At 42.4% G+C, this 17,703-nt stretch overlaps 1 protein-coding gene across 5 annotated transcripts in view; it reads right to left on the bottom strand.

The window, feature by feature from the left end:
* shf (Src homology 2 domain containing F) overlaps positions 1-17,703 on the bottom strand; it is a 90,814-nt gene that overhangs the window by 21,878 nt on the left and 51,233 nt on the right. For 3 of the 5 annotated variants that reach the window (XM_075464106.1, XM_075464114.1, XM_075464130.1), the window contains exon 3: positions 6,110-6,328. In XM_075464106.1, the coding sequence (XP_075320221.1) occupies positions 6,110-6,328 (219 nt within the window). Of the gene's footprint in view, positions 1-5,192; positions 5,292-6,109; positions 6,329-17,703 lie in introns of all 5 variants that reach the window. The other 2 variants (XM_075464097.1, XM_075464123.1) reach the window with 1 other exon arrangement.

Below are 17,703 nucleotides of genomic sequence, written 5' to 3'. Positions count from 1 at the left end.
ATTCTCTGCATACTGCATCCGTCACATTATATGGTCCGGCTCTTTTTTTCAAAGAGCAGATCTGTTTTGAAAAGTTGTATTAAAAAAAAAGAAAAAAAAAAAAAGGATGGCACCACAGAGGATGGATGATGGCGATGAAATGACAGCAAAGCCTTTTTTCCCCCCTGCCTTTCTATATAGAGCAGGGAGAGATGAGTTACTGACAGCTGGCCAGTAGGAGCAGGGAGGTTTGCAGTGCTGTTGTGTGGGGCCAGTGTGTGTCAGTTAAGATAAGACCTGTGGCAGAGCCCTGTGGAAGACGGCAGGACACATTTGAGGCTCATGAAAGAGGGCTGTCAGGAAGGTTATCAGCAGCATGTTGCAGCACAGGCTGGGAGAACCAGACAGAGCTGCACACTAACAGACAGTGTAGGGGGAAATCGGACCGGCAAGAAAGTGAGACACAGATATATGGCACCAACAAAACAGCTGGCTTTAATCACGGTGCAAGCCACCAGTGCAGGACTGTAACTGAATCAATTATTTATTTTAGGACATTAAACTCAAGTCTCAAATTTCAGGGTCATTAAGCTCATTAAAAAAAAAACGAAGCTCTCTAAAACCTGGGGAAGAAGGCGATGTTAAATGCATGGTACTCTGGCCAGGAGCAAAGTGAAAGGAGTTCCTAGTTGGTAGCAGAGGGCAACAAGATTAGGTAACAGTGGTTCTTGGTCCCATTCCTTCTTTGACATGGCTCAGATTTCTGATGGCGGGGGGTCCTTGTCTGTGTACAAAGAGCCAAAATATACAGGCTGATGAACGTGAGTACATCTTCTCTTGCCCCATCATGCAGGCTCTTTATACATGGTCAAATTCTTATACATTGTCCTCACTCTTCACCTCGAGGCTCATCCATCACCTTCTGAGTAGCCTGAAGGGAGGCAGGAAAGAGGTTGTGGCGAGAGCGTTTGTTCGGTGGGGGTGGAGGGGAGCGAGGATGAGTGATTAGCCAAACCACAAGTACACAGCCTCCCAACAGCCTAACAAGGCAGGGAATTTACATTCCACTGCATACCTGTCAGAGGATAGTCCAGCAGTGAGTAATAACAGCAGACCAAGAGTTGTGGAGAGGCGAGCATTCAGGCAGTGATGGGCACTGCTATGGAAAAACGGCTGCAGCACGGCGCATTACTCTGCTCCCCTCTCCTATTGTTAATGAAGACAAATGGTCTTTTATACTGATTGCGTTATTGTGTTATAGCATGGTGGGAGGGTGTAGGTAGTGGGAGGTTGTTATTTAATCCATTTCTTTTTGAACACCCACTCCAATATTTAGTAAGGTTGTGCATCTTTTTTCCTCATCTGCCAGCAGTTTTGTTTTTTTTTGAGACATTTTCATTTCCCTCATAATTTTTGGAGTATAAACTGTAAAGGTTTCAATGTGTGGAGGAAAGAATGTCTTAAAAAGAAAAAAAAAAAAAAAAGGTGAACCGCATCATTAATCATTGATATTAGAAACGCTGTAAAGTGCTTAAGCAACTCAAGGAATGTAACTGAGGAAAATTGCCCTCTGGAAACCGAAAAGCACGTAGAGATAAAAAAATAAAAAAAAAGACCGACTTTAGCAACTACCCACAGAGATGCTTGAATCAAGCTTTGTTGTGCATTCCTTTTAGGTAACCGCTGAGGGCAACAAAACAACACTGAAGTTAAGTAGGGAGTCGAACAAGCTGTCAATCACACAGGATTTTAACAAAACATCCAGTTCAAACAACTAAAGCAGTAAATAGCTTCACCATCATCGGTACAATAGCAGAATGATGAATCCTCAATTGGGTAACGCGGGTATAGAAAATGGATGGAGGGACATATATTTGTTCTGTGGAAACTGTTTTGATTGTTTTGGTTTATTTTGCAGTTACAGCTTTGGTTCGTGGGGTCAAAACAATGCGAATTTTGGACACCTGTGATCTGTAATTAACTGCACAGCTGAACAACAGGACTTTCAGTTTCGTCTATCTGCAAGTCTACGATATGGTTCTACATGAGAAACATTCAACTGAGGAACCTGAGAAAAACTGACTGCGAGTGTTTTTAAAAAGAAAAAAGAAAAACAATCAAGAAAGGACAAAGGAAAATAAGTGATTAGGACGTATAGAATGAGTGCCACTAATTGCAAAACGAAGCGCTGAAAACAGACGCGTGCTTCAGACTATCTGAGGCTCTGTCGTAGTTGAGGAAATTATGAGCAAAGAAAAAAAAAAACTAGCACGCTCTTCGCCACAAAACTGGAGATTAAATGTTGCCGAAGAACCTGGAAATAAACCTGCCGAGCAACGAAAGCATATTCTTTGATCAGATGACAGAGTTAAAATTGTCTGGCTCAGAAGAAGTAAAGCCTGTTTGGTGTAAAACCACGGTCCCGACAATGGGGCACGGAGGCGGGAGAGTGGTGATATGGGACTGCGTCACTGTTAGGGATATGTCTTTGAATGATATTACCATGAATTTGTGTGGATATACTAAAACACCTGCAGATTAGGTCACCTGAAAAAAAGCGCACTGTTTTAATCCAATAAATCTAAACTGTAAATTTTCAGTTTTACATTAAATCAAAGTCCTACAGTTCAACTTAATGTTCAACTTAATATTCATTGATTTACGGACAGGTTCGCAATTTTTAAATCACTGGATATCTAAGCTATATTGCACAAGGCTGTACTCACATCTGTTGTATCACAAAACATCTCAAATAATGCTGTTGACTTACTTAAGTAAGTGAAATATAAAGAAAAGAGAAACAGTCCAACCAGAAAACTTCCAGTGACCCCATGCCCTCTCACCACTTTAATACATTCTATACAGAAGAAGAAGACTTTTGGGACAAAAGTAGGGTAACCAGCCATAAAGATGACTTTTAAAATAGTGCTCTGAACAATAAGAGGAGGATAACTGGTAAAGGATCATTTCTTTACACAGAAGCTAGGCTGGTTGCAAAACTCATGAACACAAGCTCACACCTCAAAAGGTGGGAAACTGTCTGGGTTCAAGGTTCTTGCACGCTGATACCTGCGAGAGCAACAAGCCTATGTTGACAAAGCTTTTTTAAAATATATTCTTATATTATAACATCTTTTATCTTTCAAACGGTGGGGAATTATTTTCACCTGAATTCAAGAGCCAATTATGAAGACGTGCAATAAATCTAAATTCTTTTTTTGAAAGATCACAATTCCCATTTTAAAAGACAACAGGACAAGACTCATCTCTCCTCTGTGGAAATCGAATGAATCAGCATCAAAAGCAGGTAGCTGTCAGAAAGGGGAGAGTTGAAAGAGGAATATGTTAGTAAGCAGTGCTGCTGGACAGAAAAATGATGAGGGAGAGAAGGAAAGTGATCAACAATGCAGCAGCCCTTACTTAACTAATCACTGGCAGAGGCACAGCAGCGTGAAGACCTCACAGAAGGAGACAGGAGTGAGGCGACAGAAAAGATTTGGACAAAGAGAGAGGATTAATTAATAGGCAGACACATCTTAAAACATCTTGGAGCAAACTGAGCCTCTCCCCCTCCTGTTCTTGTCCTGCAAAGAGCGATGAGTGATACCATCCTCAAAAACTGCCGGTTGGTACAGAGTGGTGCTCTCAACAGTAACAGGTATGCACCAAATACTCCCTTCTGCCTCTTATTCTCTGTCCACAAAAGAGGTTCATGAGCTTTCTACCATTCTAATGCCACATAAAAAACAATGCACGCACTTAAAGCTGACACACATTGCAGCAAAAACTTTCTCTTTCACTCCTGATGGACAAACTTTTATGGAGCTCTCCCAGTGATTTTGGACAGCAACTCCACCATAACTCCAGCTAGAAATTAGAGCGTGAGTATATGAATAAATAATATCATGTGGGGTGATTTATTATGGCTTGTCTTATGAATGTGGTAATACTGGCTGAATCTGTGGGCTCACTGAAATTAAATTCACCATTAGAGTCAGATGAAAGAGGCTTAAGGATTTGGCGTTAATAGAATGTTTTAATGTTGGAACATAAAAATGCTATCATACATATAAATTACGATTCAGGGTGCACTTTTCTTTAACTGCACGATGCTATTATCCACCTCTCGACTGCTCTAAAAGTCTGCAGCGAGTCCATCTCACCCAACACGGAGGGATTTTTGCCTCCCGTATCTTCTGTATTGTAATCGTTTGGCTTTATCAAAATGCCTAAGCAAGTAGATGGGAAATTGGGAGGATATTTCCAGAGATAACAAAGGAACTAAATAGCAGTAAACTATAAATGTGCGCATGTGCGTCTTTTCATATGTGTAGAGATTCCATTTTACAGCCAGTCTTAACAAATCTTCAGGCCATTCATATTCTTGATGTGTGGTTTTTTTCTTCTTTAGTTAAGCTGTAATCTAAAAAAATGAAGAGCCCGCTTATGAATGATTCAGCCACGTTGGTGCCATCATATAATGGACAGTTCTCACTCTCTGAAACATACATAACATATCAAAACTATTTACAGTTCAGATATGTAAGATGACTTTTCTGTCATCGTGGTGTTCGATTCAAACAAATCCCTTCACCTTTTTTTTTCTGCGTCTTCTTAGGCACAACTGTCTAAGCTTGAACAACCGATGAGCTATAATAGGAATCACTTTGCTGTACTCTCCGTTTGCATGTAGGATGTCTGTGTAAAAGGTCATGCAGCATGTGAGGGTTTCTTTAACTGCGGTGCAAGCTATTCTCCTTCAGCTGGAGGAGTGCATCACCCCGTACACCCATCACCCCCTTCTTCTTCTGAGCACGAACAAGTGTTAATTGCACTTGCTGCAAAGCTATTTTTAAGTATTTCCACCATGACTTTGCCTGTTTGAGTCCACTTCAAGCTCAGGGAAATCATGCAAGTAGCATCCTATTAATGTCATTCGAATAAGAGGACAGATTTCAAAGCATTTGATCAGGTGACCGTGGACGTAGTTTTAATAAAATTATATTTAGGACTCAAATGTCAAAAAAAAAATCCCGAAATGACTAAGAAAATGTAAGAAAGACTTGTACATGTCATCTTTTCACAGCATTTCTAGAGAAACAGTAATTATCCACAAATTAGGGCATCAGTGTTGAAGTTGTAACTAGAGTATACACAGAAAGAAAGAGAGAAAGAAAGAAAGAGACACTCCCCAGCCCCGTCTCCAATGGTACCTGTGAGGGATTTAGGAGTGGAGTCCTTTCTTCTGTGGGGATCTGATCCAGTGCCACTTACAGAACCGTCGTAGCTAATGCAGTCATAACAAAGCAGAGCTGTTCAAGGATAAAAAAGAAAAAATGTATAAAGAGAAAAGGGTCGATGAAAAAAAAGAGTCAAGGTTTTGATTTTCTTTTCTCACTTAATAGGCTTGGCATACTTTTTGTAATTTTTTTTTTTTCCATTTTGAGCACCTATATGTATTCCAAAGCCGCAATCTGTCCTGGAACAGCCCCGTTTGATGTTATGGCTGTGTTAGCCAAGCTCAAGCTCTCAAACCAGAGCGACTACCTGCACCGACATGCAAATGCACAACCCATCATGCCCCCTCCCCGAGCAGCTTTGGTTTCAACTTAGCTTAAACTAGCAGGAATTGGATCAAAACAGCAAACAGTAGCCCGGACACCTGCGAAATGAATGTAGCAGGTGCAATAAGAAGGAGGAAAAAAAAGAAGAAGCGTAAACAGAGCGTTTGTAGCAGCTGCAGGAGAGCTACCATAACCTGGCAGAGACCGTAATGAAATATATTAGAGCTGGAAAAACAGGTTAGTAAAGCAAAAGAGAAACAGATTCCCATTTAACTGCGTTAAAACCTTGACTCGTTTATAAAGCAGCCGACTAGATGTGGTGATTGTTAGATTCATCGTCTGAACATTCGAAATTAAAATAGTGCTCGACAGGCAGAGCTGAGGGATTACGTCTTTAAGTCTGAATCAAATTGGAAAAAGAGTGTTCAGACAACAGAGGACACGTATCTTTATGGCCTCTGTAGTATGCTACAGTCTATTTTTAACTGCTTCATCTTCTCCTTCTCAGCATAAGAAGTTCATTTCAATAAAGCTTGATGGGACATAGTAAAAATTCAGTCTAGTACCTGCAAAGGCTTTGGAAATCCTCTCCTTCTTCCACTCCCATGGCTGGTCGTACTCCTCAGGGGGCCGCTCGTCATCCTGGGGCAGTCGGCTCTCTCTGGGGCACCGCAGGCGCTCGGGGTCCGAGTCTCCACCGTTCTCAGCTGGCTCATATGGTGTGTCGTACAGGGGCAGCTGCCTCACATGTCCTTCCTTAGGGCCTCGCCCACCAGACCTGATCTCTGCAATGAAGAAGAAACAATGATCGTTACCGTTACGGTTTCTAAAACTAAACTTTCATTTCTTATACAGCAAACAGCAGGCTGAAGGCGAGAAGATATTGCAGCTCATTCCGCTAGTGATAGCCTCGTATTCAAAGCTTTAGAGACATGTACTCTTATAATGAGGCTAAAACTGAAGGCAGTGGCCTCAATTTGCAAGCAAAAGAGTACCATGATACCTGTTAGGGTGAAGATTTGGATTTTGTTTATATTAAAATACAAAGGCAGCTGCAGACCCAGACTCTCAGCAAGTCTCCGTCTTGGTGATTAACAGTTGCACCATCATGTGCATATCTTAACATAAAAATATGTGCTTAATATAGCACATGAAAGTAGTATTTTGATGTAGAGGCGAGGTGCCTCTCACTCAAACTGGAGCTACAATACAAAATACCAGCAGCAAGCAAATCCGGGCATTTGAAGAATCAATACTGACGATGTAAGATGGCTGCAGGTGATAGAGATGCTGGGCTGGAATCCCAGTTGTTTTCAATTTTTAAACCCCCCACAAGCAATAGACAGGAAGCAAAAAACTAATATACTAATATACTGACACTTGACATGTACTGGATTACTTGGCATTAAAAACAATGCCATTCCCCGTTTTATTAATACTCTTGCTTTCAGACTGACAATGTCGATGATTCATGCCAATGTGCCACAACGGGACACTGTGTGTGTGTGTGTGTGTGTGTGTACACACTACTTTGCTTTCACCGCCCTGCAGGCACAGTGGGCGTGTCTCTCTCCCCTCTGCTCGCTGCAGCTTTCACACTCACAGTGACAGACGGTCTATGAACATCCAAGTGATGTTGTTGACCTGCCACATCGCGTAGATAAAGCAGGGGACACAAAAGGAAAGCATAGAAACGTTTTGCTTATGTTACCCTCAGACGCACCACGAAGGCCACTTTTGAAGAATGTTGTCAAACTAAACATCTTACACTGCCGGGTCACCATCTTATCCAATGAATTCGGAGAGTGGCAGGTGAATAAATGTATTCGATGACAAAATGTAATTTTGCCCTGACTTAAAATATAATCGTGTGATTAACTTTCCATCATCCCTCCTGTTCTGACAAGGAATTTAAATGCAGTGATAACAGCTTCACTCAGTTTAATCTGACTGACTAACTTATCAATGTGCAAAATATTGTTCACATTTCTAATGATAACTCAAAACCCAGTCATAATACACCAATAATATTGGTAATAATAATCCATATCTTATTGAAGATACACTCACCATAAAATACATTCAATAGAGGGCAGACCACCGCTAAGGAGGAGTACTTAAGGAAGTGAAGAACTGATTTAATACTGTATCTTTAAAAACTAACAGTCAAAGACATCACAAACTTGCGTATTGGGGAAGCTTTCTTTAACACTATGACTAACTGTACATTTATTATTGCCAATAATCCTATTATTGCTATGAATGTACTGACTTATTGTTAACAACCTGCATCTTTCAAAATCAAACAGGAAAACACCTAAAACAAATATAATCAACATTGACTGTGAGTTGTGCACTTCATGATGGCGAATATAATTTCAGTGTCAGTGTTAAAATACTCAGGCAAGGCGAGGGCCTTCATTATGGATAGGTGGTGAAAGTTTTCACCATGGCAGGAAGAGAAAAGCGTAAGAGCTGAACTAAGAGGACGAGAGGAAGAAGCGGCAGAGATCAAACAGCTTTTGCCGTAGGCTGCAAATGCATGTGCTGTCAGAAAAAGGAGGTGAAGAGTATTCATTTCCTTTTTCTCATCAAAGCCTAATTTCTATTTTAGACCAACAACATGTAGAAACTTGTCACAAAATAGGTGCACGAGGAGCAAAAATTTCATCATTTCACATTTCATGGCAACCTACTTTTCCTCATATCTAAAGTGACTGACAGAGACCTGACCGCCAACTGATACCTATCGCCTAATGCAGTGATCAACAGTTTAAGGTGCAGCCCACCCATCCACCTAAAAAGCTACCAGTCTCTCAACGCGAGGGGATTTTTTTTTATCCATCATGGCGGTTGCACAAAAACAAATTCAGGCCTACTGGCTTTTCACCCTGAGCAATCTTCACACAGATCAGAAGGAACCCACATATTTTGAACATTGCTGCAGCGCCTAAGAACATGGAACAGTGAACACTTTCTGGACCATTTCAAGACCTTTGGCTTATCTGAGGATGAGGGCTTTGAAGCGTCCATACTTTCTACTGTGAACATATTAAGTCACCGGTAAGATAGACACTCCCTTGAAGGCTGCCTTGCACCTGCACCCTATGAGATATTTACACGCATGCAGCAGCAGCCGGGCTTATCTCCAAAACTTCAAAGATAGAGTAAAAGGTTCTTTCCTGAGAAGTAAAAAAGCACAATTATGAAAAAAAAAGGGAGGGGGGGGGGGTGGTAGAACATAAACAAACGTGTTGCCGATATAGACCGGAGAAATGATTACAGCGGGAATTCGTTTTTTCATTTTTCATTCACTATGAAAATGTAAACAACAGACCAACACTGAGATGTATGCACACCCTTTAACCGTCCATGCAAGCAGGTGAAAAAGACCTGACTGCTAATGAAGCTTTGTGCCCTTGAGAACTCCCCTCCTCTCTCAACTCCTCCTCCCCTCGCCAGTCTTTCCCTACTCACATGAAGTTGTTAGCAGCCCACACCCTTCCTCCTGGGCCACATGAAGCTGTTAGCCACCAGCAACACCACAGAGCAAAGCAATGTGATGAGAATGAAATATTATGCCACACTACTGCATAATTGCCTCTTAGCCCAAGGGAGCTCTTGCGGAAAAATGAGCAATGCGTTGAGCCTAATGGAGCTACCCGCTGCTGGTGGTGGGGCAGAGTGAGGTGAGGCTGCCAGGGCCCGTATCTCAGTGTAATCCTACATGAGGCAAATTTACACTCTTTGATCTAAGCAGTTAAAAGACTTCGTATTATAAGATCGTGGCATGATTAGGCGGTACAATCCCTCCAGGTGAACAAATAGCTTTAGAAGAGGGTTAAAGAAGCTGAGAGAGGCTGATAATGGGAGAAAAGGTAAGGGGCCAAAAAAGGTGGCTATAACAAGGACTTGGAGACAACAGCTCTGTTGACCTTATTCTACTTCTGTACCCTCTTATCTTATTCTTTCTTCCAGCCTTCCTCCGACCATCTTTTTTTGTATTTCTATTCAGGTATGCTTCGTAAACTTGGTGGGGACACATCTGTCCAGGCAAATTACAGTGATTGAGATGGTGGCAGTGGTATATGTTGGACCACAGCTGCAGTCCATCTTCTGTCTTCCCCACTTGGGGATCAGAGGTCAAGTACCACACCCTCCCTGGATTTACCTTCCCCTCCCCGGATGTTGCAGAGTTCCTCTCCAGATGCTGCACTTCCCCTTTTTGACTTTTTACAACTTATGAGGTCATGGTAGCCAAACAGCATGCGGAAATCTGATTTCTTTCCTCATTGTCACTCCTGTAGTATATCTTAATGTATATATGGTGGCCAGGAGGAAAGAATGAAATTCAGTGTCACACCCACAGCAACAAAACATACGTTGCTGCTTAAAGGTCTCAAAGAAATAATTAAATTGAATAGTAAGTGTGTTGCACATCATGCTGAGTTCATGAGCTAAAGATTACTAGTAAAGACAAAAGAAGATAGTTCTTGCAATGAAATTGGCGATGCTTGTGTTCCACCTTCCGCAGCAGGAGCCCTCTGGGCATATTATCATAGCTGAGCATGGGCAGGCAGAGAGCTCTGGATTAAATCAAAAAATATTTACTGCAACCAACCTGGCAGCCGCATCCTGCTGCATGTAAATGACTGCCTAAGCTATCTACTTCTCGTCATCCAGACCACTCCAGTCTTTCTCAAGCTTAATTTACCATTTTTGCAAACCAGTTACAAGAAAGAAGATAACAACTGCATAAATGTGCTAACATGTAACGCAAATATGTGTTTCTCTGCTGCTCTGGTTGACTGCTATCCCCCTACGCCTCGGGTTGGAGAGAACTGGCTGCTGCGTAGCGCTTGCAGGAGTGCAGGGAGCATAATCCTTCTTAAAGAAATGAATTGCTAACATTTCAGTTTGCTAAAGGATACCCAACGTGAATATCGGCTGACAGTATACGTTAAAGGAATATGATAAAGAAAGAAATGGGTAACTCGATACACAGAATGTTCCAGCGATAAAACACTCTTCACAGTCTTGAAATAATTACCAGTGCATACACTTACTGACTTACAAGGATTCATTACTAAAACACTACAGTGAACGCCAATACTAAAATGTATTTTTGCAACTGTATCTCTGTGAGAAACTGGGCCTGCGAAGCTTGTTTCGTGACAGAACAACTGCAACGAGCCTGTGTGGTAGCGAGGCTTTTCTGCACCTTTGATTTCATTCTGTTTGATTACCCGCCCGCGTCTGTGATGAGTGAGCAGAGTTGATCTTGTGGCGGTGGCCGGGGATTTGAGCTTGGTCAGGGGTCATCCACAGATAGTGCTTGGCAGTCAGGAAGCTGGCTGACAAGGGAAGGTGTTTGCTCCCTGATCCGTAGTGGCCCACTGTTGGAGTCAAGCTGAGTATAGGCTCTTGTCACTGGCTGCTCCCCACAAACCTCTGGGAGAAAAGTTACGATAAGCACAGACAAAACAGCCCCGTCTGTTTTGTCCTCACATCTCGCTCCAATTTAAATTAACTTTTTGTGTCTCAGTGTGTCTCGAAGGATCAAACGCCGCAGAGACAAAAAGAATAAATTAGCACGTGTGCCGTTCCTGGCCTGCTCGCGATGAACATTTCTCACTTGATTTATTTAGAAACAATTTGCGTCTGCTGTCAGCTTTGAGCATTTCCAGCCATGCGCCTGCTTTTCTCTCAGCATAACACGTTTGTCTGCCCGCTAGGAAGATGCGTGTTTATGGGCTGCTGCGTCTTCATCCCCCTCCTGCAGACCAAACAGAAGCAGCCCGACTCCTCCTTCCTCCTGGCTCATACTGTTCCAAGCTTGTGGTGGTACACACTGAAGCCTCTGCCTGTCACACATGTATGCATATATATATACATTTATAGGACGCCTGCAAGCCAATTCTCAGACCAAGTCTATTCATGCTTTGGCCCACAAGAGAAAAGTACTTTAGGTCTTGTGCTATTTTTGGTTTGAGCTTTTTTAGAAATGACTGATGGCAGTTGGCATAGAGTGAGAGGCACTTGAAGGCAGACCCATGGAGCTAAATCACCTTTGTGAACTAATGGAGGACGTTATTATAATGGCATTTCAAACATGCGATAATTTGGTACACAGCTGCACATCGTAGGAATGAAAGAACGGGCAACGAATTGCGCATGCAATCTTTTAAATAGTGATGTGTTGGTGGGTGAGCTTGTGTATACAGGTGGCCGTAAGGAACAGGAGCTGAAAAGTATTCCACAACACGGTGACATATATAAGGATTCATTCCCTTACTGGGGCAGAGAGTAATGCTAAAGAGACAGCCGAAACAAAGCAATAAACAAGAGAAATAAACACAGAGACTGTGACAGGAAGTGGAGGAGGGTGATGGGAGAAGAAAGTGGAAACCACAGACACAGGGAATACTAATCAACACACATCACCCCAAGGCTCAACGCAGATGAAAATAACCATCGAAGACTTGTGAGGTTCAGTGTTAACAGACACAGCTTCAAAGGGAAGTAAACTTGGATTAAATCAGCTAAAGTCCTCCTGTAACTGAAATCAAATTATTTTCATCCAAACATATCCTTCTGTAATCGTCGCTGGTTTGCCATACTCCGTCATATAATCATCAACCTGTAGCCTACATACTGCGCCACATGTGACAGAAATCCACCCATCAGTTGGTCATCGGCTTAAATTAAAAACGAGAATGTCAATCTGCTGTCTTTCTCACAGAGCCATGAATATCTGTACTAAACCAGTCAGGGTAAAGCTGCTGATGCCTATTTATGCTCCAGCAAATTTACTTTTTTTTAAGTTCAATGGTGGTGGATTTCATTGATATCAACCTGAACACAACTCGTCTCGCATACAATGCACCCACTGTTGTGGAGATATTTCACTTTGGGCTGAGGTGTTGGACTTCTCCGGCTGTTGAAAACTACTCTTGAGATCCATACCCCTAACGGCAAAGCTTAAAACATAAGCCGAATTAGAAGAGCAAGAGGTCAAGTACTAAACACGGACAAACTGAAGTCTACGCTGAGATTCTTATTATCATTACAAGGATTACTAACTGACAAAGGCTGGCAGTAATGAGTGATTAACTGGATTTGCTGTTTAGGATGAGAGAATGTGACAGTGTAGAGTGGCTCCCTGTGATTTGATCCCGCCTTGCTGTGTAACATTAGCAATGCCTCACCTATGTAAATGCCTGTTCACTGCAGGGCCACCGCATGGAGGATGGCATTGATCTTTCGCAGAGCCCAACTGCAATTACAGCTCCTTAGGACTGAGGTGAACGCTCATTAATAGAAGATGAATTGGGACAGCAAATTGAAAAGGTGCCTGTTTACCTACATGAATCACGCAATAGTCCTCGCGGCAAACTAACAAAAGACTAGCTGTAGATCAGCACGGTGACACAGTGACAGCGAGAGCAGACACGATTAGTCCTCTGGCGCAGCCGTCAATTGCACTGCAGCAACACAAATTCCATTTGGTCGACAGCCAAACACAAATAAGCTGGCATCTTCTTCTCCTCACACAGAGAATGACTTAATGTGATGCGGAGGCAGGCTGCTTGGATGCTGCTGCTGGATGCAGAGTCCCACAGCCTTGTGGGAGCAGATGTATTTTCCTGCAGGCTGCAGCTCTGAGCCGTGTTCGCTCTGTAGCTATTGTTCTTGTGCTGAGATAAGACTGGTGGTGGATTAGAGGAGAGTGCACCCAGAGTTCAGGTTGTGTATCGCTGAGGAAAAGTGGCTGGAGTATGATTGGTTCTCAGAAGGGGAAACGGAAAGAGAAGAGGAGATATACTGAGCACAAGAGAAGGGAAAAGAAAGGGACAAAAAGGAAATGATGGGACAGTTGAGTCAGTGGGTGCTTATTGTCGTGATGCATGATCTGCTTGGGTGGTCCTAGAGGAGGGGGGACAGGGGAGTCTGATGACACGTGGACATGGCTATGATGAATAGCCGCTTCATGCCTCCAACCCAATGGGAGTCAATAGCCCATTAATGGTGAAAGCCCTACAGCAACAGTCAGCAAAGACCCACTCATACCCCTTCCTGCCTCAACCTTCAGCCAGCCCACATTCCCCCAGGGGATGTCCAGACTGTTCAGTCCTCTCTCTTCTGCAGGAAAGAAAAATGAAAAGGAGATGACAGTGAGAAAATCCCATCTATGGCACAAGGGAAGCCCTTTCCCAAAAAAGTATGATGATGCGGGTCAGACAGGGGTCATGTATATCAACTTAAATTCCGGTTTTACCTGCCGAGTGAGAGAGATCTCTGCTTCATTGTGTGACTGGATATGTTCTCAGGAGATGCTGCTGGGAAACTGAGCTAGTAATCTTTCAGCACGAGTTTAAGTGCAACATTATCCTGGTGCCTAACAACAATTTGTAAAAGCCCAAAAAGCCAAAGCACACCTGACAAGTTAAAAACTGTGGGCACCTGCTACAAGAGCCTCATACTTTTAAGTCTTTTTTTCCGCTCCTTTTCCCATTTGTGCGATAATCCAATAATCCCTCCCTGCAGCACAACAATGCAGACAGAAACGAGAGCGGAGAAATCTGGGGGAAAATTAAGTACCATCTCCTCCGCTCTGAGCGGAGCTGACAGTCACTTTGCTCTTCTTGGATGTCTCTCATTAGTGCAGACGGATGAACGGCAAGACGCTGACGTTTTTACTCACAAACTCGTTTACAAACAAAGGACGCCAGCAAATTGTTTCTTGTGGCAACATTACACAACGTGAACTGTGTATGACCTCAGTTTTACTTATATGCAAGCACGTTTAAACTTCAAATGCATCGCGCACACGGCACAAAAAGAAGAAGAAAAAAAAAGCCACTCGTAGTATTCCTTTCCATCAAAGTCTAAGGCTCGTTTTATGGCAGATATGAGAATGAAACGCCAGCAAAATAGGAAAAAACTGTAAAAGTAGATCAATAGAAAGGCATTGATATTTATTACAGGTATGTGGAAAGAAATTTAATTTCAGAAAATGTTGGACATTCAGAGTAAAAGAGAGAGAGCGAGAGACAGAGAGACGCCAGAAAGCTTGGTATTGATTTGTTCTGTTTATCCGAGAGGGCTACTTCTGCTGGAGCACCACTGTGACCTCTTCACCAATCCGTCCGGTCCAGAGGACGCGCATGTCCTCTGGGAGACGCGCATTAGAAAGGCTTTGGCAGTGCAAACAGTTGCACAAGCGGTGACCACGGTCTTTTGACATGTGGGGCTGCTTTGACCTTCAGATGAGTGCTGCCTCTTGGTCGGTGTTCCCTGTGTGATTACACATGCAGAGAGTAAATACAGTAAGGGTGGATTACAACGGTAAGCTGCTAACAGCGTTTACACGACTGTGTGCGATCTAATCCAAGTCACCCCTCTTCTGAGCAAATGGAACAAGATGACCAACGGCGGATTAAACAAAAAGAAGCCCTGAACAGCTTTTCATAGAGGACGACAGGTCGTGAATGTTTAAAGGAATTCACAGACTTCTATGAGTAGCTGCAGCAGATGAGATCAAATTTGAAAAAGAACAGTCAAGTTTTTAACTTGGCTAAAATATGCTAGAAAACTAAGAAAGCTACTTAATGCACCATGAGTTCTCGGTTGAGAAAATAACTGGAACAACTGAAGCGTAATGGACCTCAATGAATATATTCCAGAAAACAATCTTTTGCTGTGACACATCATCCAACTTAGTGCACAGTTCTATTTGACTGGAGTCTCAATGAAAAGACTCCGGATTCATATTCTCCGACTGGTTCATTTGTTTTCGTGCCCGATGTTCCTTCCAGTCACACACGCACACACAAAGGCCTGAGATACAATAAATGAAATCCAACTATCAAAAACAAGACGACTACCTACCTTAAATCCATGGTTCAAGTGTCTGGCTACAGCTTAAAGCTGTAATGTTTACTCAAGCTCAATCTTAACTTAACTCTTAGGACATCACCTGTTTCGTCCTAGCTCCTTACGCACTTATTTGTTTCCTAAATTGTCTTCCCATTTGTCTTGGTACCTAACTTACCACACTTACCCTAGCACTAGTTATGCTCTTAGCTGTTTGGTTTTGGAAGGAAATGCACTTATGATTTCTTGTGACCTCAAGTTCTTTTGCCTACTGATGTGGAACACACTTATTGTAAGTCGCTTTGGATAAAAGCGTCTGCAAAATGACAAAAATGTAATGTAATGTAATGTAACTGACAGGCATTAATTTTTCTGCAACTAAAGTAAAGCGCGAAATGAGAACCTTACTCCTAAAAAAAAAAATCATGATTGTAATAGACCTTATCCCACCCCTGCTCTGTCTAAACAATGTATGCCCTCTCTGATTACTGTCCATGTGCATCTGTACCAAATGAGACTAAAAGTCTACTGTACTAGTCCCTCTGTGTGTGTGTGTGTGTGTGTGTGTGTGTGTGTTGTCTGCTCTCTTCAGCTTTCATTACATCAGACATGAGACAGCCCGGAGAGAAACTTCTGATAAAGTCCAGTCAGATCTTTCAGCTGTGTCCAACCTGATTCATTCTGACAGGGCAGACAGACCAGAGCAGGGGAGGAGCGTGAAATAAATAAATGTTACAACAAAACTAAGATGAGAGGATGTGATGTAACACATATACAAGCCCTTTTATACACAAACAAACATATACGTGCATTTCATTTTGTGTATACGACCAAACCACATTCATCTATTAGAGATGCGTTCCCAAGTCCTCATATGGTGGCATTTTTTTTACGTTTTACCCACATGCCGACTGGTTGGCGTAAAAATGCTAACCGAGCTCCTCGCAGGTGCAGCTGAGTGCAGACCGGCCCAAACACAGCAGACATTGGAAGAACGAACAGAGCGGTAGCACAACAGATGGTCATTTGCATCGTTGTCCTTCCGCGCCACACTGGCTCTGAGTACACGGGAGATATGCAACATGAGGGCATTTGGTCTCTGAAAAAGCAAAAACAATAAAAAATAATGCAAAAATAATCCATACAAGTCATCCTGATTGACTGCGAGAAGCGCCGAGAGCTGAAATTAACTCGTGTGAACACACGACACATGCTCCGTGAGATCTTTCCGCTTTCTGTGAAGATGCTTTCTTTTTCCCCCTACAATAAAATACATCATCAAACAGGGAAGCAACCATAGATTTCATATTGTTTTTCAAGGAATTCTTGCCCATTTATCCTCAACGTTCATCTGCTATAAACTGCCATAGACATGACAGCAGCCAGTCACGTATTGAATTCATGGTTTTATTAAACCTTGTCTGTCAGTTGCATTATTTTACAACATTGTTTTGGTCATGACATTTAATTTTTCCCATAAGGTACTTGATTGATATGTCACACTGCATCACAATCAAAATTTCAGATCCCTCGCTGGTATTTAAGTCAATATTTGACAACACTGCATGGGGGTGATGCATAAATTTTCTATGGGATGTGTTTTTAAAATTTCATCAGCTTTCAGGCAGCTCACTATTAATCAAAGGGCTTTGAAATTCATGAGGAGAGCTAACACATCAATACCGCTGAGTACCTGCCCCTGAGGAGTAAACAAGACAATACAACCGCAAACACAAGAAAGAAGGACAGGAAAAAAGGAGCCCGGGGATGTCACTTCGACTGAAAGGATAAGAATGCATTATAGCACTGCCCTTCGTTTATGTCGTTTGGGCAACTGAGGCTGTTCGTGTGGGTAATCCACTTTAATGTGAGGTGTTAACAGTGATATGAAGTCAGATGAAATACAGAAACTAAGTCAATGAAGCGAACAAACACTTCTTGCTATGAAGAAGTGAACAAACACACTTCCTGCCAACAATATGCATCACGTTAGCATGTGGCCACACTCAAACATTAGCCGAGTGTCGAGACAAATCAGCTTCTTCTTAATTCAAATCTACAAATATGCTGTGATCACACTCATTTAGGAACGGTCCCAATGGAAGCGAGAGCATTTTGTCTAATGACTCAAACAAACAGCAAAAACAGCAGAAGACTGAACAATGAATGCAAATTGGCCCAAAGGGTCCATAAGAGAAAACTGCACACCAAAGGAAAAAGAAAAAGAAAGAAAGAAAAAGTTGTAATGTAAACCTTGACTAAGTTAGCTCCATCACTAACTAAT

The sequence above is a fragment of the Odontesthes bonariensis genome, chromosome 1, assembly GCF_027942865.1.
Source record: "Odontesthes bonariensis isolate fOdoBon6 chromosome 1, fOdoBon6.hap1, whole genome shotgun sequence".
Lineage (NCBI taxonomy): Eukaryota > Metazoa > Chordata > Actinopteri > Atheriniformes > Atherinopsidae > Odontesthes > Odontesthes bonariensis.
The sequence above is the reverse complement of the archived record's forward strand: the minus strand, read 5'-3'. Positions and strand labels throughout refer to the sequence as shown.